At 35.8% G+C, this 26349-nt stretch overlaps 1 protein-coding gene across 2 annotated transcripts in view; it reads left to right on the top strand.

The window, feature by feature from the left end:
- Positions 1 to 26349, top strand: part of chst8.L (carbohydrate (N-acetylgalactosamine 4-0) sulfotransferase 8 L homeolog) — a 254502-nt gene that overhangs the window by 45744 nt on the left and 182409 nt on the right. The window contains exons 1-2 of one of the 2 annotated variants that reach the window (XM_018258015.2): positions 3305 to 3407; positions 12690 to 12926. In XM_018258015.2, coding sequence (XP_018113504.1) covers positions 12812 to 12926 — 115 coding nt within the window. In that variant the 5' untranslated portion in view covers positions 3305 to 3407; positions 12690 to 12811. Of the gene's footprint in view, positions 1 to 3304; positions 3408 to 12689; positions 12927 to 26349 lie in introns of those variants that run through there. The other variant, XM_018258014.2, reaches the window with a different exon arrangement.

The raw sequence follows: 26349 nt of genomic DNA, 5'->3' as shown, positions 1-26349 counted from the left end.
CAAAATGAGGTTTTGTGGGTCTTGCAAGTGTACATGTTACTCATTCTACAAAATACATGCCAGGTTGTTTGTGTATGTGCCAAAGTAGTAGCGTGGCCAACACAAAGCTGTTTTTCTGATTTATTTAAACTCTTCAAAAAATAGTTCACAGTTCCATAAGTAATTTACTCTTCTTTTTTTTTTTACTCAAGGTATATCATAACCTTTATGGTTGGGAAGATTTATCAAGGGCTCAATTGGGAATCCAAACATTTTTCTGTTATTTCCAAGCAGTCAAAATGCTTTTCCTCTCAGTCAGGAAAATTAATGTGACGTTTCAGCAATATTTTTAAAACTGTAATGATTTTGTTTTTGTATCAAAGAATTCCAACAAGTGTGCTTGAAAATTTGATGGTATCGTGGCTCTAAAGACATTAACAACATTTCAGTACCAGTTCATTTGGCCATGTTTCATTTATATACTGTATGTGTGTATATATATATATATATATATATATATATATATATATATATATATATATATATATATATATATATATATATATATATATATATATATATAAATAATCAGCTGAGCATGCATTTTATATGATCTAACCCAGACATACAACTGCTTCATACGTTTCTTGAATGCCATTTATATGCATTTCTTTTGTGCATGAATAAAAATAACAATACCCTCCTGCTTATGTGTACCAAGCAATTTTCCTATTAAGGAATAATCTTCAGCTCTGGAAGACCCCTGACCAGCCATTGACCTGAAAGGAAAATGAGGTTTCTCGCTGTTTTAGATGCCCCTTGGGAATAGAGTACATTGTGAATATGTCCATTGCATGTCTCTATCTTCCATAAAAATGATTTGTTGCCATATCCAATCCTATCTAACAAATCCTAAATCGGTTTGTATTCAGCTATAGTTCTGAACCCCTTTCTGAAAATGAATTCACTGTGTATTATTAGCATCATAACATGGCTATTTATAGCAAAAATGTTTAATAAACATTACTATACGTGGTAACAGCACAATTACATCAAGTGGTAGCAAGCAATTAACACATACACCTCTCATAGCCTTATCGAAGTTATTTTCAAGCATTTCATTTCTTTGTTGCATTGTGGGAAATTTTAATGCATTATAAATAACACTTATAAAATAACTATTAATGCTCTTAATTATTAACTGCTGATTATGAGCACTCTGGCTCAAGGGTGCCATTATTTTTGAGACATTAAGGAAGGATTAACAATATCCAATACTTATTTAAAGATGCAGATCTTTTTAACAGCTAGGAAAAATAATAGCTGTATATATCGGGATTCAAAATTTCTAATAACAACAAATTCAAGATAGGGACCTATATTACTTTTTAATGATCGCCTCTTTTTCACTGTTACTAGTCAATCTCCGTTATGCTTCTGCTTCCACTAAACTCTAACACTGAATTTTTCTATCTCAATAAGGTTTTAAAATGCTTTCCTGACTGTCAGGAAATGTATAGAACCAACTCCTGCCCACCACAAAGGACGTCCTAATTTTTATTTCTTAGGAATGGCGCACCATTAATTTAGCTTGTGGTTTAGGTTTTTAACTTGCTGGATTATAAATAGATATTGTTTGCCTACTGGATATTTTTACCTGTGAATAAAAGTTGATGCAAAATGTAATTTAAAAATATAGTGTAGCATGTGTAGCCCATAAATAAGTTAGCATATTTCTGCAGTATGCTACTAGAAATATAACTTTTTTTTAACGTTAGGAAGGATGTGCATTACAAGCACTATAAGCAACTGATAATAGAAATATTTTTTAATAAATCTGAGTTGAACAGGAATATCACTTGTAAGCAAATACTTTTTTTTCTATTGGCAGTTATGTCACAATGAGTTCTGTAATCATATGCGCAAAGAAAAATTATTCGCACACGGGTAACATTTTTTTATCTTACACCTTTTATTACTGGGGTGTCGGCATTCTGAGTCAGCTTTGGTGTCTCTTAATTTAGAATGATTGGAGCTTTTAAATGTATGGAAACCCTGTCAGGCTTTAGTTGCAAAATGTCCTAGCCTACCTATAGGACACTCTGATGCTGTTGTACATAAAGATATTCTGCTCTTATATTTTACCTTTACTAATTATTTTTACCATTAGATTCTATAGTGCAGGCATCTTTACCTTTCCAGTACCAACCATTTCAACTGAATCAAGTTATGTCCCAGAATGTGGAAATGTCTGTTTTAACATTTTTGTGTTGCCTCTTTGCTCCGTTATGGGATCTTTAACTGCTCTGTCCAAAATTTTAAAGTCCACAGGGGCAATTTAGCATATATACAACTCAATTTTATTTTTAATTCCACTTAGTTGAAGCTACCTGACATTCCATATGAATGGGGATATCGAAGCCACTCACACAAGTCATGCACCTCCTTCCCACCCTTGTTTACCGTGTGGGTCATCCCTATATAGGGGATGATTACATTTCTTTAGACTATCACCATTTACAGTATTTTGTTTTTGATTTACTCTTATCTGATTTTATATTTGCTACTAAAAACTCCTTGGGGAGATAATCTCACGCCTTTTTTTTGTAATGTAAAAGAACATTTCTGAATCTTAAGTGTAAGCCTATTATATATTTTTTGACAAATAAATGTTCTTAATTGAAAATATCATGCTCTTCTTTTAAAGAAAAAATTATTTGTGGAGTATGTTTATGTTTTAATCTTTCTATATAATCCTTTTATCTGCCACTAAATAGAAATCACCACTGAGATTTTTCCTTTGTTCCTTATTTGTGAATTATTAGGCTTCACTGTTAAAATCAACAGTGTGCATGAAATAGACATTGGCAGGTAGAAAATGTTAGCAAAATAATTCTGTTTTAATAAGTTTCTTAACAAATATGTGGTGCAAGAGGAGCAACACAGCAGTTAGTGGTATTTGGAGTTATTGTAATTGAATATGCCCAGGGGATTTAATATTGTAAATGCTTTTAATATGTGGTATTTCCTGATTACGTGAAGAAGGGGTACAGATATAGGATCTATTATCCAGAATGCTCAGAGCCTGGGGTTTTTCAGATAAGGGATATTTCCATAATTTGAATCAATGCTAAAAATCATTTAAACATGAAATAAACCCAATAGAATTGCATTTCTGTCAATATGGATTCATGTAGTTTAGTGTGGATCAAGTACAATGAATGTACTGTTATATTTTTACAGAGCAAAAGGCAATCACTTTTAGAAATTACAATTATTTGATCAAAATGGAGTCTATGTGAGATGGATTTCCTGTAATTCTGAGCTTTCTAGATAACAGGTTTCTGGATGATGGATCCCATACTGTATAACCAGAGGTGACAGCATAAAGAAGTGACATAATATTTAATTTCCCATACCACTTACAGGTAAGAAAATTAGACCTTTCTGCTTGTTGAAGTATATCTCAAGAATTTCATATTTTTTTACATAAAAAGCAAAAGGCTAGAATGTATGCCATGAAATACTCTAACTAATGATTTCAAATATCATTAATCTGAAACGTGCCTGCTGGTAAGCAAAATCTGCTTATTAGAATTTACATTTAACATGAAAATTGTATCCAGCAGATGCAATTTGGAGGATTCCTGTCCAGTTTTCATAATGTTTAAAAGTGGGGAGAAACTTTTAACCTGGTCAGCCCATTGAAAATACAATTTTTAATTTTGTTTCCTAAGAAGAAGGTTAAGAAAAAACTGCTTTAGTATTTGGTTATTAATTATGTAATTAATAGGGAATATATTAATATATTGTATTTATATATTATAATTTTTATTTATTGCTCTTACCAGTGGTAACCTGGTCACAATGATACTAAATGGACCTGATTTATTACTTTATGACTTATTACTTTTGTGAGCATGAAAATTAATGATTATACCCCTAAGAGTTTTATTTTGTGCATATTTTGGACAAGAATAATCAATTTAAAGGATAAAGCTTGTGCAGCCTTACTTTTTGGGGCAGAATGTTAGCAGACCCGACATAACAGATATGTCTGGTGGTGCAAAACAAGGCAAAAGCAATAATATAATAGTGGATATTTGTCTCAAAGCACTTGGAGTCCATTCAAAGAATGTATTTGGCTGGATACTATTTATGAAGCATTAACATTTTATAAGTGAATAAAGCTTGTCAAGCACAAACAGTTTGCCTTCTGACTGCCAGCTCCAAATAATTAACCATCTATGTAAAAGGGGTATGTAGAATGGAGCCAGAACTGAACTAGGCAGCTGCAAACAGCTTAAGCCACCCACTTTCAAACACCTGTGCCGGAAGCCATGTTACTACATACTGTCGGTATGTGCCAGTGGACGTTTCAATTCTAAGTGTGAAATTCTCAACCAGGGAATAAAGAAAATTATATCAAGCCAATGGTTTGGATGACGTTCATTTTTTGAATATACTATTATTATTTTCAAGGCAAAAAAGGTTTTACTTTCTATAGGCTATGTTTCTAATAATGATGCTTCTTTTCACAGTTATTATTTGCTGTCTCTGCCCAATTAAAAAAAAAATGGTATTGTATGCAATAGTCATTCATTAAACATTGCTGTGGCTTTATTATTTGTTATTTGTAAATGTAATTGCTATTGTAAGCATAATCTCTCTTGCACTAGACTAGTGAAAAAATCTAGCAGAAGCCAGCTGCCACCAAACTTGTGAAGAGGCTCGCATGGAATTGTATGAAATAAAGTCCTGGCTGGAGGAGAGCTCACTTCTATTACATTATTCTGAACCAGGAGTGTGAAAGGGATAGAGCAATGTTACTTTTAATTTCAAATACATTTACAAATCGTTTTAAACAACTGAGCATTTTAATAAATATATATATATTGATAAGTTGCTTTGAATTGCACTTTTTATTTATAATTTAAGGCTTGCGTCCTCTTTAATCTCAGTTTCCTGCTCTATTGTAAGTAGTGATGGGCAAATCTGACCCGTTTTGCTTCGCCAAAAATTGAAACGGCGAAAAGTCGCCAAAATGCATTGAGGTCTATGAGCATCAATTTTTCTCCTGTGTGATGCAGCACGTCAAGTTTTTTTTTTTTTATGGGCGCAAGTTTTTGCGGAGAAACTTGATGAAAAATTTCACTCACTAATTGTAAGGTTTTCTATTAGTTTTTTTTCTATTAGTTTTTTCTATTAGTGTTAGCCCATACATGCTGTATGTACCCCTTATAATGCCAGTGTCTACTATTTTGTTTTCAGTTTACTAAATATAAGAATTTAAAACCTTTATAAAAAAATTAAGACCTTTTTAAAAAATAGGAGAAGAGATTGATACTTAAATGTAATCGTATATGTCGGAGTATGTGTTAAAGGACATTTGAACCACCCCACAAAAATGTAATCCGTGAACAGACTCTTTGAAATCTTTGATACCTGCCACTCTGGTTGTTAAAAGGTTAACAGTAAAGGTGGCCATAGATGCAAAGATCCGCTCGTTTGGCGATGTTGCCAAACGAGCGGATCTTTCCCCGATATGCCATTAACAGGCATGGCTATATCGGGAGTAATCTGATTGTTCGGCCGTATGGCCGAACGATCAGATTACGATGTGCCATGAGCTCCGGCGGGATCGGTCGGGTCAAAATCAAACCTGACCAAACGACCGATCTCCGCCGGGCGAAAGATGTCGGCACACGCCACACACGATCCGAAAATCGTACGAATCCTCGATTCGTACGATCCGATCTGTGTGTCTATGGCCACCTTAAGGCTACAGCATCCCCTTAATCTCTTAGAATTCCTTCTCCTCCTCTAACCCACTCTGCCCACTCCCTCAGGAATTAACTTTGGCTTTAGGCTCATGAGCATGCTCCGTTCTTCTCAGCTCAGATTACTGAACACACCCTCCAGTCTAACAGCCAATGAGGACATAGCATTAATGCTTAGAAATTTTGCTCTAGTTTGTGTCAGAGCTTGTGCTAAATGTAATTTTTGCTTATTCCCGTGTTTTGTTATTTCTACTAAACAAGCAAAATGTTAAAATGAATCTGCCTGGTCCCACTGTGCAGTTAAACAATCCAGCAGTCCACCAAGAAACCTTTGTATAACGAGCTGCTCTTTATACCAAGCTGTGGCTGTGGAAAAGGAGAGGTTTATTTTTACACAGGGCTTCTCAGTGGACTGCTGATTTGTTTTGATTTTGCTCAATGGGACCAGGAGGTAGATTGTGTCTTAAGTTTCATTTTCAAATGTTGCCCTTTTCAATGCAAGAAATAACTACAGCCATAGATATTTCCTAATTAAAACTAAAAGTATGCTCAGCACAAGCCCTTTCCATTGAGCTAGTGTTAAAAAAGGGGGTTGACTGATTGTGGTCTGTTTTCTGGGAATACCAGTAAATTGGTATGATATGTTGTATCTTAAAAATAATGAAAACAGTAGGGCTGATTTACAAATTGCTCAATATCTGAAACTCTTGGAATCTGTTCATATAAGCTGGGCTCTGCTCAAGAAGATCATCCTAATTGTTTCATAGTGTACTGTTCATAAGAGCAACAATATCCAACATTTTGGGGGATAATAAAGTTAACATTAAGAAAAACTTAAATTAAATGTTAAAATAATATTTATGACAATCTTTGTTCAAACTGCTCAAATTTTTAGAGTGACCAGACAATGAAAAGCAACTGTCAAGTAATCCTTTAAAAATTAAGATGTCAGCCCCTGCTACAAATGTATTACTTGTCTACTTGAATTGTTCCTGAAAGACCAGAAAATTAATGTGCATTAGTTTGTAATAGATTTTACAAATGCTTTCCATTTTTCTTGTTGGATTTTTTTCCCCCAAAGTGGTATTTTTTTTTATTTATTAAGCTTGTTTAACAAGAACAGAATGAAAATCATGTCACTTTCAGTGATGTGTTAATATAAAGGAAGTTGGATAGGGAAAAAAATCAAAAGCTAAAAGCAAATTTTCAAACCAGAAATGTGGTGATTGACGGAAAGAGGATAGCAGACATGCATGTTAATCTCTTTTAAGTGAGAGTTTTGTTTTTGCAGATATTTAAAACACTTGCAGTACTTATTTACGTTAACCAAAAATTACAATTATACACCAGTGGGAGCAATTAACTTCTCTCACAGGCATGCTAACAGAGGTACTGAGTGTGTGACTTTTGCATTTACAGACATTTTCCTCATATTTAGAGGTATTTAAAAATGTGGTGCAGTGCTTTTTTTGCCTTCAAGTAACCCCCAAAAAAAAATTACCGGCCATGGTGGGGGGGGGGGCGGAAAAGAAAGGGGTGGGGCGTGATGCAAATGGGGGTGGGCCATGGGGGGAGTAGCATCACAAAAGGGGCGGGCCATGTGGAGTAGCGTCACAAAAGGGGTGGTGCGGGACCAGTGCGGGACCACCCTAAGCCGACGAAAATGTAAGTTTTCATCAGCGGGCAGGGGATTTTGTAAATGGTATTACAAATTACCGGCAGCTACATTGCCGGTAAATTTGTAATCCCGGCCCTGGCAGGTGTTTTACCTACTATGTGTATTTTAGTACAGGCATGTAGTGAATTCATTCTGCCAGCCAATGTGTTCTTAGCATATAAAGGCCCCCTGTTGGTCATTTGTTTTCCTTATCACTGATTGTCACTGATTTTTTCCTCTGTCTAAAGGCTAGAAACTCTAAATTCTTGCCAGCCACCTTGGCGGTGACTGACAAGCTATGGCTACATTTGTAATCCAGGCTTTGAGTTTTTCTGCAAACCATAAAGGCAGCTTCCAGAGTGGGCCAATAATATGGCTTTCTTGATTTGCCATCTGTAAGGCTTACAGCGGGGACATAAAGTTGAAGTTTTAATGGCAAACAGTAAACCGTAACAGGGTCAGGCAACTAAACAGGGAGGAGACAACTATAGACAGGAAAATCCCATAACCTATAGCATAGGGAACAGGGAACAGTAGGTGCAGCACACAGACAGCGCACCCAGTTCAAGTTCAAGTCCCGGGCTGATCCTGTCATTATCATAGGGACCAATTCAGCTGTCATTTGTGATGGGATCTTTCATAGAATGGGGCCTATGGGAAGCATTTAATAGGCACCCAGCTAAGTCTGCTTTTGCAAGAGGACTTAAGGCTTACTTTGTGGTGCTTTTTAACATTACAGATAATCTTTGCTTTGTTTACTCTCACAGCAACGCTAATTATGGAGATGAAGGGTGAATGCTAGCTGGCTACAATTTGCTGATACACTAGCTTAATATGGTTGAATTAATGTTTAAGTTGGGAAAGAAGTGTACATTACATTTATGTATAGTATAAGCAGCTACAAGAGGTAATATTTTTCCTCTGGATTAAAAAAGTTGTTTTTCACAGGTTCAAGACATACAGCCATTTTTATCCAATTTTGCACATCTTCATCTTATTATTTGCATTTTGATCATTAACATCAGGTCCAGTGATGATAGCTAAATGTAACCGTTTGGGGGTCACAATAATTATGACTGAACATAACATTCAAATTCTTTTGTCATTGTGCTTGTTGTGCCACAAGTTGACAACCAACCACCCATTAAAGGAAAATTGTATCCCAGAACAATGTAGGTCTCTCTCAAAATATATTGCTTGAAACTTCTCAAATGTAAAACCATGATTTATCTAAATAAACCTTTGGTGCGGTCACTTTTAGGATATCTGGGAAAGTTCAGGACAGAGCTTACATATCTCCCAGGTTCCTAACAGAGTGGTTCTAGGATTACTAGGCCGGCCAGGTGTTTTATGTCTATCTGAGGCATCTCTGGTGGATAATAAAAAAGGCAACTCAAGCAATAACAGAGAGCTCATGTCTGGGGGGAAAGACATATTAAAGGTGCCTGCGTGAGCTCACTGAAAAGTTTGAAATCACCACAAGGTTGGGCCAGGTTAGTTTGGACAACTGATTGACAGTGTTAGAAGCCCATTAAGTGGCAAGGATTTGATTTTGAACTGTTTATTTTGTAATATTCGTTACAAATAAAATAAACAGCTTGAAAGATACTATATTTTCACGAGTTTTGATTGTGCCATGGGTTGCTTTACCCCCAGAAAGGTGGTCCCAGCTACCTAACCCCTGACAAAACCATTTTTATAAAATATATTCTTGTAGTAGTATTTGCTATTGGGTAATCCTAAATAGAAAATTGCCATTTTAAGAACTAAGGGCCACCCACTGGGACCATATGATTCGCAGTGCATACACACAAACCAAGGACACGCAAACATGTTATGTCACATGAGCCAATTAATGGACAAAGTTTTGTCTTTTACTCCCACATTCTTTTCATTACAATTACAGCTGGTCAGGTAATCTCCGAGAGAGTATCATAAAATGGTGACTCAAGGTAAAAGATGTAAACGGGCAACATTTACTAATACCTAATATTTCAATTTGGTGAGATTCTTTAATAGGACACGGGAAAGCACATTTCGAAATTATGTATGGGAGTTTTTTAAAACTTTTTCTTCAAAAAAAAAACCTTGAATGTCAGGAAGACTGCAATCATCGATCCCTGGAACTCCCCCCAAAACCCAGCAGATTTTAAGTGGCGAATAGTCGAATTCAAATTCTTAAAGGGCCAGAGTATGATAAATCTTAAAAAAAACAGTTTGAATTTTTTTAAAAAAAACTTGAATTAAATTTGGATAACCCCCAGTCAAATTTTAAATTCAACCCTTGATAAATTTGCCCCTTGATATCATATAAACTATCTGTCCGTAGTATTCATTCTGGGGGCATAGTTTTCTTCTAAACTGATGAAATATCCATACATTCCTTCAGACAGGCCCGGATTTGCGGCAAGGCTGCATAGGCCCGGGCCTAGGGCGGCAAAGAAATAGGGGTGGCATGCCGCCCAGCCGCCGTTTTTTCGCCGGCGCGCTGGGAAGGCGGGCGCTAGGACCGCGCGGCTGCCTGGTCGGACCGCGCAGCCTAGGGGCGCCCAGAAGTGAAATCCGGCGCTGCCTTCAGATCATTAACACCCCAAACTTTTCTGCATGAAAATTTTATCTTGACTCTGTTCAATTCAAAAAGGATACACAGCAGACAGCCATTAGTAAGCAAGGTTTAACTTTACTGATTTGAAGACAGTCTTCCTTACATGAAGTTTTGATTAGTTTGTTCACGTCTTGTTTGTTTTCTGATCACAGTGTTCAGCTCCAATGATTCTGTCAGAACTGACATTTGCTCTAACCTAGTTTCTTCCATGACATTTTCAGACAGCGTTGACTTTATACTCGATATACAAGGGTAGAAGAGGTGAACAGGAATAGGGCAAAAATATAATAAAAGCAGTTGCTAAAAATATACAGGTTACTTGTATTGATTTATTTTCCGGAACTATTTAATGGATTGCAGAACTACCTTTCCTTTTAAAGAAAGGAGCAGTCTCAACTTCAGACTTTTAGTAAATATATATTTTATACTTCCCAGTTGATTAATTTGTTATAATGCTGGAGATACAGGTCCACTGGGTACTGTGTCCATTCAAAACCTAACATGACTCATTAACCATCTTTAATTTTAAAAGATTTTTCAGATTTTCCATTTTAATAGAACTTGTACAGAGGTAAACTTAATATCTACTCAGTTCAAAAACACTATAATGTATCAAATTGTCAATGTTTTGGACTTCAGTTCTGTTCCACTAAAATATTCACACCTTAGGATGATGTAAAAACAAAAGCAAATTGTCATAAATATTTAGAAACAAAAATTGATCTCTTAATAATAATAAAAAACAGTTGTACCAGCAAAAAGTTGTATAATACATAAAACTGGTCACTCTAATTATGTCTCTTGCAATTTTTTTTAAATTTATATTTGCAATTATTAACATAGAATTTTAGGTCTAAGGCCCTAGGACTTAAATGAAAAAATGAAAAACATTTCATAAATGTGCAATAAGCATTTTCTCGCCAACATCCTAGCTGACACAGCAGGGTTATAGGTGTGCAAAGGTAAGCTATTTCTACCAGACTACTAAAAAAGATATAAAGTACCAGTTTTTGGCTGAGGTAAGGGTTTATGAAAACAAACACCTCTGTGAGACCAGACATAATTTAGAAACTTCACTATATGAGTAAATCTGCCTTATAACACTAATGCAGAATTATATCATTTTATGTGGAAAATTAAACTTTGAGAAGCCCTTTTCTTTTTGACTCTTAAATTCCCTGAACCATGTTTGTTGGTTAATTCTCACTGATTCTCAAACGAAATAATATTTATCCTTGGATATTCATTTATATCTATCACATAAGAGTAAAGATCCCCTGGGCTGGAGATATATAAATTGATTATAATCATACCAGTCTATAAAGAATGTCATACTAGTGCACCTAATGATACATATTGGGGGAAAAAAAACATAAGAGTGAGACAATTCATCCAGTAGGCAGTTTTAGGAGTAACGATGGTTTATCAAGTGAAACTGTTAATATAAACAATTGATGGAAAGAGTAAAACAATTCACACAATTAGTAAGTTTGTAACGAAGGCAAAATATTGACTTGCTCATTGAGCAAAATACTGCCTTTCTTGTAAATAACAGTGTGACGAAGGTCATAAATCAGTGGCAGCCTCCTTTCTGTATACACTAAATAGTTTGCTCATATATTCTAGGGAAATGGAAAATCAACACATCAGTAATCAATACTGAAATTTGTTCCTGACTATTTAAGCCTGATAGGAGACAGTGTCCAGGCTGTTAGAACTGCCTGTCTTTCCTCTATTCCCAGCTTAATTATCCATTCCAGATATTTTAGACTTTTATGCATTCTTCAATTTCTCTGTCTGGATATTATTGGTCTAATTAGCTGGCCTTTCCTATTGGTGCCTGAGTTTGCTTCTTTAGTTTTTGCCTCTGTCTCTCTATTTATCCTATATGTATATATATTCCTTTTTTTAAAACTTTTTATGTACTCGTTTTTCTAATTTTCCCCTATTTCCTGCACTTCGCCACTTTTTGGAAAACCCCAGCAGCCCTCAGTACAGACTAGGTGGCACAACCCTACCAAGTGTCCAAAGCATTTCTCCTTGCACTGGGACACTCAATACCCAAGTTACAGGGACAGATGCACTGTCCACAATACATTAACATCATACAGTATACTAATTGTGTTCATGATATCTCTTTGCATTCACAAATACATATATGTGTGTGGGTGTACAAGTATGAAATATTGTATTATCCAGCATGTTTTGGACCTAGGATTGTCTAGAAATATCCTCTTGATCATACAGTTACATAATCCATGCATATGGATTTATGCTAGGATAGTTAATATCAGTTACAATATACAGTACTTTAATTGTACAATATAATGGATTAATAGTCAGCCCAAGAGACATACATAAGGAAATAAGTAACAATATAATACCTGGGTGCTCTAAAGTGGTATATGTATCTTGATAAAATACATGGATCCAGTATTCAACATGACTTTTTAAAATAATCATTTTTTAATGCTTTGTCTCTTTTACCAAGCCATCATCAGGAATGAATGAAAACAAAAATACTGTTCCACGAACAGGGCTTGATTTTAACAAATGTTTTAAAAAAATTTGCATGGCTGTTGTAAAGTATAAAATTATTAGAACTTGATTTAAGGCATAATCAAGAGAAGAAGATTGCTAAAAACATGCTGAACTGTTGTTTTTGCAGGTGCAGTCATATGGAGGCAAGAATTGAGAAGATGAGAAAATGAATGAAGAAAAAGTGTTGGAGATTGTTGGTGCAGTGGATTTTTCTGGTCTCAACACTGGATTAATTTGATACTAATAATTATGAGGCTAACCTGCATGTTTTCCTTCATCTTGCTGTTTGGAGCAGCAGGCCTTATTGTTTTCATTCACTTACAGGATCCAGCAGAAATGGTTCACCAACAAAGACTGGCACCAGGTTAGATTATATTTACTTTTATGTACATTTCTTGCAATATTCACTTTTCATTTTAGCTCACGGGCACTTGCACACAAGATATATACGGTTAGCATTTGGAGTCTAGCCATCAAATGTCCAAAATACAAATGCATTTATTGTTCCTTTATTTAACAGTTTATAAGTCAGTATGGGCATAGGCGGAAATATATATTCACATTTATGGGGAAGTATAGAATCTTCATTGTTCTTCAGAGCTAGTGCAGCGGAGGCTATGTATGGTGGATGTATGATCTATGCTGTATCTGATGTTCTCCCATACCATGCATTTATCTAATCTGAAAATAATAAAATGTTATGTTCAGATTTGTGTAAAACCTATGTCTTTACTTTCCTTTTTAATATTTTCAAGTAGAGTTTTTATATTTATTTTGATGTTTCCCCCTAATACTTACTTTTATTCTGCAGTTAGGTGGATGTGGATGTGATGACGGGGAAATATGGATTTTGAAAACCATATGCTAAGTAGTTGTGCACTGTATTTGCGCAGTGCAACTCGACTGTCTGACATCATGCCAGATAGAAAACTTAATACAAGACAAAGAGTACAGTGCTCAGTAGCACCTCTACTTGCATGTTGGGAATAGTCTCAAATAAGTTATTTAGTTAAATCGGGTCAAAAAAAGACAAAGTCCATCAAGTTCAACCCCTCCAAATGAAAACCCAGCATCAAGTTGTGTGTGTGTGTGGATGTTCGTAGACTACCCACTCACTTTATGACTGCAAGTGCACAATTCCTGGAGGTTAAAGGAGAAGGAAAGGTGTTTTGACTTAGAGGTGCCTAAAGTTAGGCACCCTCAAGTGATTTGTATCTACTTACCTGACACCCCAGGTCGGCCCGGGGTTCTTCGAGCAAGCACCATGGAGCGATTGCCTTCCTGCTTCTTCCTTTTTCAAATTTCCAACGGCAGACGCATACACAGTAGAACGAAACAACCAGATATTTTTGTTAAGGTTTGGCTTCTTACTCATACTGCGCATATGCAGAGAAGTAGCAGGAAGCTGATCCAGGAAGCTTGCTGGAATAACCCCCAGGTCAGTTCAGTTTTCTGCTGATAGGAGCACCGGCCGGGGTGGCAGGTACAGTAAGTAAATATAATTACTTGGGGGTGCGTAACTTTTGGCACCCCCAAGTAGAAAGTGCCTTACCATCCTTCCTTTCCTTAGTTAAAACTAAGTAAGCCTTATCAGAAAGGTCCATCTAAATATACCAGTAAAGCCCCGAAGTAGTGCTGCTTTGAGTCCCCTGTCAAAAGAAACACTGCATTTCTTTCCTTCTATTGTGTATACATGGGCTTCTGTATCAGACTTCCTGCCTTCAGCTTAAACCTCATTGCCCTGGGCAAGAGAATGCTCAGTTTGCTCCTCTTCCCCCCCCTTCTCTGCTGTAATCTGAGCCCAGAGCAATGAGAGACTCAGGCAGGAAGTGATGTAATACCATGTTAATACTGCAGCTCCTATCCTAAACAAACAGAGAGTTTCTAGAGCTTTTTACTCTGGTATGGTAAAACATTCTACAGAATAAATATAGAATTCTAGCTTGCACTATTGCAGCTAATCTATTGGCAATAAAATGCCTCCGTAGCTTTCCTTCTCCTTTAAGGGGCATTGCGGACAACTGGCATAGCTGAGCTGTTTTTACTGTATAATTTGGTTTATGCCCACCCCCCCAAAAATGGTAAATGAGCCAATATCTCTGTATTTATCTACTTTATGATTCAACATCATCTAGTCTCTTTTTTTCCTGGGTAGAAAGGTGATTCTCTGTTATTATTTTTATTATACACACTATGCTAATTGTATCATTTACTTGCATGCTTGTATTTGTGCTGCCCGCTGAACCACAGGCTTCCAGATGATCCATTTACCATTTCTGATGTCCTTTAAAGCATCTATCTTTATCACATGAACTGGACATAGACTGGTAACATTCATACATCATACAGTATGAGTCAATAACATTATGCATTTGTTGCCCCTTTAATAATGAACATCCACTGTAACCATTTGGCATTTCTTTGCACATTTTATTTTTCGTGTTGATAGATGTAATGAAAAGTTCAATAAAACAGAAAAAGCTAAAAGGAGAATATCCGTGTTTACTGCTGATTAAGGTGCTTTGGGTGTTTTTATTAGGCAAACAGATATGCATATTCATTGCTAACAAGTACAGTGAAGCAGGACATATTGCATTGCTTTGTAAAAAAAAACTCCAGCTACAAACATTAAGTAATGCTTAGATTATTTTCCCTCAGTAAAGTACTCCTGACAGTGGCTGTTTGTGTTGATTTGTTACTATTCATTTATTCCTTCCCTGTGCTTCACATTCCAACCTAATTGTGATGCTCTTCTGAGAAAGCAATATCAAAGTAATTTTCCACAACATTAGTTACAATTTTCTTCTGATCTTTCCAGTGAAACAATCCCATCCTGTTGGCTTATGTGGGCATATAAACTCTGATTGCATTTATCCATAGGAAACCAATTTTTGCAAAGTATATGTACCCAGTGAGCACAGAGACATCCCTTTCCATTCTTATTGATAAACATTTGTTTTGAAGATTGCATTTATGTTGAAAACAAAATAACTTTTGGGCAACGTGTTTTATTTAAATCCACCTGGCACACTGCACTGGAAGGTATGACAGCATTTGCAAAAAAATGCGCTGATAAGCACTTTAGGGACTAGAAAAAAACATGTGGCAGGTGATGACAGCAGACACAATTGCTGCCCATTGTTCAATGATAGGCATCACACACTGTGTAGAAATCACTGCAGAAACATCTTTCACATTTTAAAAAAAAACATATTTCAACTTAGGAAATATAATGTTATTTGGAAGGTTTCAGAACATATTTTGTTCAGTTGATATATTTGTTTTTGTTTGCATGTGTCTGGCATCCATTTAAATCTACAGTACCCTACCTTTTTGGATAGAAGGATAATAAAAATTGTGCATTCAGTACCTGCCTTCCTTACATATTAGCTTTTATACCTATGAGTGTGTCCTGCCATATTATGTGTCTTGGCATATTCTTATTGGTAATAAATACATAAAACATTTCTGTATGGCAACTTTAACTCATAAATGCAGATGAAGCATGGGATATGGCATGAATTACATGAATTAACAAATTACGAATTAACAAACAAGTTGCTATTTGTTTAAACTGTCCACTCTTTAGTGAATGGTACACATTTGTACTTCTCATAAATGTTAATGATAGTAAATAGGCTTCTAAACCTGACTTTTGTTAAGCAGGTGTAATTGTTATCCAAAGGATTCTTTATGCAGCCATAGGGATCCCCCTACAGTTTATTTTTGCAACCACCAGGGTAAGTTTCTACACCAACAATGTTTTGGATCCTTGGAAAGTGCTGAAAGAACTTTGTATGATGTATATAGGTTAATACAATCCAATTCTGTTTTGTTGACCTTGGTTGGGCAAGGCACAATTGGAGGCCTTATTCCTTCCCAGGCAAAGATATTGGGGAAATATTTCATCACCCGACTGGCTCATTGCTGATGTGTGCTTCAACATCAGCAGGTAATGGAAATAAAGGTAATTCAGTTTTAATGGCATTGTTCATTTCATTAAATAGATACTGACACCAGAAATTAAACTCTTAGTTACATCTATCATAATATTGCCTTTGAAAGCTACTTATAAATTTGCCACAATGCTTTTACATTACCTGTCTGATCCCCCATGTTTCTGTATGAGGGGGCTGCCATATTTGTGCAGCAGGAGTCCGTTAGCATTAGAAATGTCTACTGACAGGCTTATATGGGACAGTCAGGTTGGCAAAACAGTCAGGTTTAGGAACTTCAACTAACAATAACTTAGATAAATAAACCTCTCAGCAAAAAATTATCAACATGACCTTTAGGTAACTTTTCATGTACAGTCATATTTTAAAAAGTAGTTTTTTAGTGTCAGTATCACTTTAAAGGAGAACAAACTAAAAATGTCATAAATGGCTAAAAATGTCATATTTTATATACTGAACCTATTGCACCAGCCTACATTTTCAGCTTCTAAGTAACAGCAGTGATCCAAGATTTCAAACTTGTCACAGGGGGTCACCATCTTGAAAAATGTCTGCAACACTCGCATGCTCAGTGGGCTCTGAGCAGCTGTTGAGAAGCTAAGCTTAGGGGTTGTAGCAAATTATCAAGCAGAAAATGAGGTTGGCCTGTAATATAAAATGATGCTACAGGGCTGATTATTAAATTCTGATGCTAGTTACACTGGTTTCTGTGCTGCCATGTAGTAATTATCTGTATTAATTAGTAATCAGTCTTATATTGTGACATTTATATTGTATGTGTACTGTATATTGTGAGTGGGTCCCTAAGCTCAGTAAGTGACAGCAGCATAGAGCATGTGGAGTGGATCAGCAGAAAAGAAGATGGGGAGCTACTAGGGGGCTTCTTTGGAGGTACAGATCTTTACTGCTAAAGGGCTATAGTTGCCTTGGGCTGGTATAGGAGCCCAAAACACAATATACAACATTTCTAACCTACTTCTTTAGTTAAGCTTTAATTCTCTAAAAGGGCTACAAATTTCCAACTCATGTTCATGAAAAAAAACCATGAACTGGTCAACCCAGGTCAAATAATTTGTAATGCAGTATCTGTACATGACCAATAAAGCAGGTTATCACATGGCTGACCGATCATAGATGCAGAACCAAGTCATTAGGCATACTGTGGGCATAAGGCGCCCTGCAGCTACACATCAATAAAGCAAATTACTTGACTATAGAAGTAGCCTTGAAAATATTTTATTACAATATTAACATTCTTCTGCCAACCCCTTTGATGCAATTTGTAAAGAGGAAGCAGGTTTTTATGCAATTTCTAGTTATGCTAATTGAATCAAAGAGTCATCAGTGGTTTGCTTGCACAGATAGATCATTACTCATTATTATGTACACTTATGTACACTAGCACTTGCAGTGCATTCTATTTCCTGTAAATGAAACGAAATGCTTACCGCCTGCAGACATTTTATTGCTCCTTCTGTATGGTAGTTGGCTGTGTATTTCTTCTCATGATCAATATATATGTTTCACAGAGTAATAATGGCAAGTTAAATCAAGGTGGCAAACTCTGTTGAGGGCACATATTTGTATGATTCTCAGTAATACTGATTACCAGCTACAGCTGTAGTTATAAAACTAAAACAACTGTATGTTGCATTGTAATATGAATATGCCAGTTTTAATGACTGTTTTTGTCTTTTTTTTTAAAGCCTTGACCTGTAGATAATGTACAGGGTCAATTGATGAAAAATCTAATTTTAAAGGTTTCTGATACTTGAAGAAAATGGTTCAACCTATGCCATTTATTAATAATGAACTAATAATGAAATATACATTTTAATAATTATATTTATATATGAATAATTTCTTTCCTAAATGTTAAATAAAAAAGACTGCACAGCCTAGATACGATGAATATATTTATCATTCAACCAAGGGCTACAAATTTTGTGTGACGTGTAATATTTTAAGGGTTTTTAGGAATGTAAGAGTTGCCTGGCGGTAATATGATTTCAATACCTTGTGAGGAAAAAGGAGACCAGTATGCAGTTATCTATGTTAGCTGCATCCAGACATTGTCCGAACAGACTCAGGAGGCTCCTGGTAATGTGAGGGTTACAGATATTGTTTATATATCTATGTATATAGAAAATACATTTCTTGCATTTGTGAGTATACCTTTAACCTAATAAAATTTTATGTATAATATTTATCCTTTTTTATTGTAGTTTATATTTGAAAAGATATTGGGTTTCTCATTTGGTCTCTTTTTTTCTCTATTTTTTTTTTCTTGTTCCCTTGCAATAACTCATCTATCACAGTAAAACTGCAAAAACAAGAGCTTTCAGTTAAAAGGTAAAGTTATTCCATTGTCCAAAATAAAAGAACTCGCGTTTTCTGCATACAGCTAATGGAACATAAGGCAGAAAATGTGATGCTCTGTCTTTGTGATACAATGGCTGACTTGCTTAGCCTCTGCTTTCATTTGCCGAGAACCATTGCTTCATAAATCTTTATACTTCCTTGTGTATACATAAATCCCACTTGAAGTAGATTTGGTCTATACTTTTAGCATTAGGAAGCTTTATCATAAGAAGCTAGTGTGTAGTGCAGCAGGTCAGAATATAAAACAATTCTGCAAAGCTTCCTTTCTTCCTGACCTACGTTTACTTAATCCCTCCATAGAATATTGTGTGTAAATAAACATTGTGTGCGGATTTATATGGAAAAGTGGACTCCCGGAAGGAATGAAAATCTACACTGTGAAAACTTTCTTTGTGCATGTGTTACAATGTTTATTTTACATTTTAATATAACTGAGATTTTAAATCCATTGCCAGACCACGTGCAGGCATAGATAACTTTTTGTAAACCTTTTGCTCATATGGCTCATGATGTCTTGCCATGTCACTTGTGATGAAAACCCCTGGATGAATGGTATGCTAAAACAAATGGTGTTCTGGAAAAAGTGATGGACTGGGCCCTGTCTAATGCATATGTACACCAGGGGAAATTTGCAAACAAATACAATGTGAGTTGTATAGCATGTGATTAGTTGCTAAACGACTACTGAGTGGGGCAACAGGAGTCCTCCCAGGTCATTTAAGCATTCCCCATGATTCTTCATTACAAACAAAAACTAGGGAGATAGTTTTGTGATGTCCCTCTAAAGAGCATAGCATATTAACAATGTATTAGACTGTAAGCCCAAAACAGATGTTGGAGGTAAGCGATATTAAAAAGTACTATTTTGATGGGTCACTTGAACAAGGTGACTTTTGTATGCTTCGAGGCTTCATGATATGGTATTGCTATGTTGGACTAAGTATTGGAGAGTAACCCCTGTAGATTGTAAAGATCCATGATATATTTTGCACTTATATGACAAAGCTTTCTTTCAAACTACAGTATTTTTGTCATCTTCCTTAGAGGGATATTTCTGGTTCAAGAGTTAGGGGCACATTTACTTAGCTCGAGTGAAGGATTAGAAGGAAAAACACTTCGAATTTCGAAGTATTTTTTTGGCTACTTCTATCATCGAATTGGCTACTTCAACCTTCGACTACGACTTTGACTTCGAATCGAATGATTCGAACTAAAAATCGTTCGACTATTCGATAGTCAAAGTACTGTCTCTTTAAAAAAAACTATGACCACCTACTTCGCCACCTAAAACCTACTGAGCACCAATGTTAGCCTATGGGGAAGGTCCTCATAGGTTTTCTAGGCAATTTGTGATCGAAGGAAAATCGTTTGATCGATGGATTAAAATCCTTCGAATCATTCGATTAGAAGGATTTAACGAATTTCGGTAAATCCGTCGAAGGATTTAACTTCGATAGTCAACTTCGACCCATAGTAAATGTGCCCCTTAGTGTTCTCCCCAGGCCCTTTATGTCGGAAACATTGCCCAGCATTTTTCCCCTACCACATGCTCTGTATTAGAAATTTTAATTTCCAGTCCTATTGGCTATTAGTAAAAAGGCTGAGATAGGGTGGGGGAGGAACATATTTATTAATTTATTTTCTCCTGCTGGCTCATTTTTTACCTGCCCAACACTGCCTTTTTTTCTGACAATCTGACTATTAAGTATGCAGATGTTATCAACTTTATTATAAATTATTATATTATCATTATAAATTAAAATGTGAAATCATATATGGATACCAATGAAAATAACTAGGCAATCAAATGAGGTGGCAAAAGTTATCTTAGCTCCTTCAGTTATTTAGCCAATTTTCAAATTCTTAAATATAGACTTTTAGTTTGAGACTATAGTGAATGTCTAGAAGCCTTTTTGCAGTTAGAGTTAGGGGCAGGTGTTAGCTGCCCTAGAATAGTTAAGATGCCACATTTAATGACATCCATTCATCTTAAGAATAAAATTGATGCCTCTTTGTCATAGTCAGGTCAGCCTGCTGCTCTCTAAGACATAGAAAGTCACAAAGAGAAATTGCTTGTGGTTTTTGTCCCACAAGGGATAAGCTATGCAATGTATCCGTAGCAAGGCAAACAGCTATTTCCTCTGACTATTCTGAAAATACACACTTCCAAGGCTGCTCTAAAACATTATTTTTAAATGGAGAAGCAATAAATATAAACAATGAAAATCTGTGATGAAATCTGACTATTTTAAAATATGAATTATTTAAAGGAAACTTAATACAGTTAGGAAATAATCACTGAAATGAAAAATACACTACAGGATTAGGCCTTTAAAGAGGCTACTTTAGATGTTATACGGTGTAGGATTCAAATAACCGAGTAACTTGATATTATATCTATCACGGTTACATTAGCAGTGGTAACCACATCTGTAAAATATCTTTTGCATATTGATCAACATATGTAATATATATTTATTATAGCACTGTAAACATTTTTTCAGATGAACAAATACAAAATCATAAACTAACCTCTTACAGTGTACTTCAGTAATCCTTGACAAACCAAATGCATACTTTTGTATAACTATGATGACCTTTTGCATATGGAAAACACTAAAAAGACAAATCAAAAATTTATGTTTTCAAGACATTGCCATTCTTGTCTCAATGTTTCCCTTTATCTTGAATTACGGGAAGGTCATCTCCCATAGGTTCCATTATAATCAACAATAAAATATTTCTCCTTTCTCTGTAATAATAAAACAGTACCTTGCACTTGGTATAATATAATTAATCTTTATTTGAGGCAAATTTTTAATATTTATATTGGAGGCAGTATTTAATATTTACGTTATTTTTAAGTAGACTTAAGGTATGGTGATCCAAATTGCAGATAGATTGCTTATCTGGAAAACCCCAGATCCCAATCATTCTGGATAACAGGACTCCTACCTGTATGTGATTCCCTACTAAAGATCCCAGACTGATGTTTGCAGCTGATGGTGTTTTACGAACAGTTTACATGTTATGTCATATGATTAAATATAACATCCATTAATTTATAGGAACAAATGGTATTTTTCAATGATCTGACAAATAAAATATCTGAGATGAATGTAGATTTCTTGCTCAGCCTATAATACTGTTCTCTCATGCACTTTTGCTGATATAACATGAATCTGCATGCATTTTCAAGATCTCTGATTAGTCTTGAAATGAAAATTCTTTTCTCCTGTGCAACTCGAAAAGGCTGTCGTCTTTTTTTTTTTTTTTCATTTCCCTTCCTGTGCAGCCGCTTTTGGCCTCATTATCGCCTGCGACTGGAGGCTCTGAGAAAGGATGAAAAGAGATTTATAAAGCCATATTAAATAATGCTCAGAAGAGCTCTTCTCACATTTCTGAGAAAGTGACACGAAGCCTGGTTTGATGAGAAACTGTCAGTGGAGCCCATGTCGGTAAAAAAGGGAAATTTATCTTCCTATTATATTGATATATCCTCAAATGGAAGAAGTCTGAAACTGAATTGAAGTTATTATTTTTATTTCTGGGTTTTGATCAATTTAACACGAGCATCAATTTTTTTTTCCTAATGCCATTTCCCAAGTGCAACACCCGCACCTCTCAAAACTTGCCATGAATGTCGCAAATATGATGTTCAGAGGGAGTCTGTACTCAGTACCCCCATTAAGAACCAATGCTTATTATTCTTCTCATTAGAGTCACATATGTTTGTGCACATTCTGCATGGACACTATCCTCCGTGTCACGTGCCATATTGCAGAAAGAAGCCGATTTCCTCATACAGCCAATTGTTCGAAAAAGGCTGGTGCTCCAGCCGAAACGTCAGTCGTGCCAAATAAATTTGATTTCTTCTTCTTAAGACCTGTGAGTGCGGCTTTGTCTTTGCAATGTTAAATTTCTCCTTGGAGGATAGCACCCAGGCATCCGTGACTACGATATTGTGAGTGCCGATACCCATAACTTTGATCTATATTTATATCTATATACATATACAATGAGCTGTGCATATTTTAGGTATCACTGTGTTTTGTTTTTGTAATTTTATTTTATTTTATTCGTGTGGAACACTATATTAAACACATGAAGCGTGCACCATAAGTGAATGCCTATTGGCCAAAGTATTTTCTATTTTTTAGTAATTGATTGGGGTAATTTACATATTGCACATTTGACTAGCGTTTGTCTAGCGATTTTTTGTTACTAGCACTGAAGCTAAATAAGTTTAACTACACACATGTAGGGTAATAATACAGACATGCCCATCAGCGGATGTCCCAGCACAAATGAACAGAGTATTTACTTTTAATAACCACCCGGTTCAGAATTGAAGGCCTAACACCCATACGTGGAGAGATTTATTATATGAGACGAGTCAAAGCTTTTTTAACGAGGGGGGAGAGCAATATGCAGGTTCCCAGTCAGAACTGAATGCCACATTAGATTTATTGCGTTACGTAAGTGCTTTTTGAAGTTAACTGTGAGGGAGCTCACTACCACGTAGACCTTGTATCTTATCTCTTATTTGATACTTTTTGTAACATAAAATATTTAAATGAACAGCGGCGGCTAAATAAAGGAGGAAATGACCATAGAGGGCAGCAGAATGTTACTAAATATTGTTTTTAATTATTTTAATAGTGTGGGAGAGGTTGAATCTAAATGTTTGTGTGCTAAGTAAGTGCTTACAGTTACACACCGAATAATTTTATTGTTGTAACGTGTAGGTTAATTGTGTGACGTATACTGACAGTCATGCTGACACTTCTATCTCAATCTGACTAATGTTCCCGCCATTTCTGTGTATTTAAAACATTTCGGTAATCGCGGTCAGTACTTTGAGAAAGGCCTCTGAAGAGGTCGAAACGTTGGTCTCCTATGTGAATAAACGTTTTTTTAATTTCTCCTAAGTCCTGAGAGTGCGGACCTTATTTGTATAATATCTATATACATATATATAATAAATACCCCGAGGATGGAAAAAAATTGAATCTAAAAATCCGGCATCTCAGACCTGCCGAGGTTGCAAATAAGTCAATGGGAGAAGTTCGAAAGATATCTTCTGCGCTCGGTTTTGTGCAATAATCCGAAGATTTTGTGGTTTTCCGACAAAAATACAGAATCCGTACAGCGTTTTTTTGAGAAAATATTGAGATAAATTTGGACTTTGATAAATAACCCCCTTAGACAATTACTTAGTAACAGGAAACGAGCAACATTTTCTTTTCAGGTTGATGGACCAAAATATAATATGCCTATTCTGTCTATTCTGCCTATGTGTTTGCAAGGACCACCCCCAACTTTAGACTCACAGGGGGGTTTACTAAAACTCCCATTTTTTTTTACTAAAACAAAGTCAACCTAACTCCCATCCACAAATTCGCCTCAATTAAAAATAAGCTTGAAAAAGTCTTTGCTTGAAAAGTCTCATCAAACCCCTTTTGATAATTTGAATTGTACGACTTTTTAGAATATGCCGCTCGAATTGTATGACTTTTTTTGAGTTATCGCCCAATAACCTCGACTGTTAGGATTATCGTACGAAAACCAGCGCAGATCATGATGTCAAGAAACAACTTCAACTTGTAAAAGGGAATTCTGCCTATGACTTGTACATGACCTAGCACAGGGATCCCCAACCTTTTTCACCCATGAGCAACATTCAGATTTAAAAAGAGTTGGGGAGCAACACAAGCAGGGAAACCGTTCCTGGGCGGTGCCAAATAAGGGCTGTGATTGGCTATTGGTAGCCCCTATGTGGACTCTTCATCTACAGGAGGCTTTATTTGACAGTACACCTGGTTTTTATGCAACCAAAACTTGCCACCAAGTCTGGAATTAAAAAATAATCACCTGCTTTGAGGCCACTGAGAGCAACATCCAAGGGGTTGGAGAGCAACATGTTGCTCACGAGCTACTGGTTGGGGATCACTGACCTAGCAGCTTGGGGGTATAATAAATCTCTACAAATTCTAGTTTTCCCCCCAAAAAAACTCAACCAGAAAAAAATCGAGGCTTCATAAATAGACCCCTTAATCCATGTCTACTTTGCAGAATGGTATCAATCCTGGTAGAAATGCACTAAAGGACTTGCTTGACATTGTGAGCTGAACGTGGTTTTGGAAATAGTTATGAAATCATTGAATTCAATCTGTAAAATCTGGTTTCTCTGGGTAAAATAGAAACATGCATAGTTATTTGTGGGAGTTTAGACTACCTACTTGGGAAGTGATAATAGATAATGAGACTTTTAATTTGGATAAGGCCAAATGTGCAAGGTGTGCCTTCTAGATGTCTGAAATCCCCCCCCCCCCCACTGCCAATAAGAAGCTTAATGAGCAGTGCATGACAAGTTCATCATGCTGCATTTTAGCAGCTTTTACCCCAGAGCTGGTTCTAGCAACCTCCTTTTTGACTGAACTTCCTAAAAACAGATTCAGATCCTTTTTTACAGCATAGCATGCATAAACATACATGACACTTCTTCTCCACACAACCAAAAATAAGGGGCTGGTGCATATTTATGCATGTGATTTGTTTGAGCAGAGAGAGAGGTATATTTTATTTCCCTTCATGCCCACCAATCCTGTTTTCATATTCTAAATGTAATGTCCTATTTAATCTTATCAAATAATTGTTGTTTGGCATACTTTTGTGCATGTGTATATATACACACACACACATATATATTGTGTGTGTAACTAAAGAGAATATCACTGAAAAGGATTTAGGTTGCTAACAGCAACAAACAATTTAAAAGGAAAGTACTTTTGACCGTTTATTTATTTTTTTGCTTTACTGAAAAGTTTTATAGAATAATGACCTGCATGGGTCCTCTTCTGCTATAATGTTGCAGTCAGCATGCTGTTACTAGTGATGTCGGAGTCTGTGTACCCACACATTTTATCTGTACAACCTGGGAAGTGGCAAATTCAATTAGAAATGCTACTACTCTTCTGTCTTTCCTTCAAAATGCAACATTTCTTCAAGTAATATGATTTTTGTAATTTTTCTTTAATCACAAATAATGGATTAACCTCTCGAACACTTGCAATGTAACTCTGACAAAGGCAATGTTTTTTTGTATGCATTAGAGCAATAAAATATTTATATGCATTTACTTAAGTCTTGCTATCTATCTGTCTGTCTGCCTATCTAAACTTATACAAAATCGAATATATATACATTTGTAATATTATATGCAAACTTTTTGTTTCTATAATGCTGAAATTTGCTGTACAAAAAGCTAGCCAAGATACTGTACATTTACTGCTAATGCATTTTTATGGCATTAAGCTGCATTATTATGGAAAGTACTGGGGGTGGGGACATGCATCTGCTGAAGTTTTAAACCTCTTTCACACATTTCACATTATAAACCACTTGAAAGACAGGTATTTAATATTGAATGAAGCTCCATCTAAAGTT

Source organism: Xenopus laevis, chromosome 4L, assembly GCF_017654675.1.
Source record: "Xenopus laevis strain J_2021 chromosome 4L, Xenopus_laevis_v10.1, whole genome shotgun sequence".
NCBI lineage: Eukaryota > Metazoa > Chordata > Amphibia > Anura > Pipidae > Xenopus > Xenopus laevis.
This window is presented reverse-complemented; position numbering and strand designations above follow the sequence as displayed.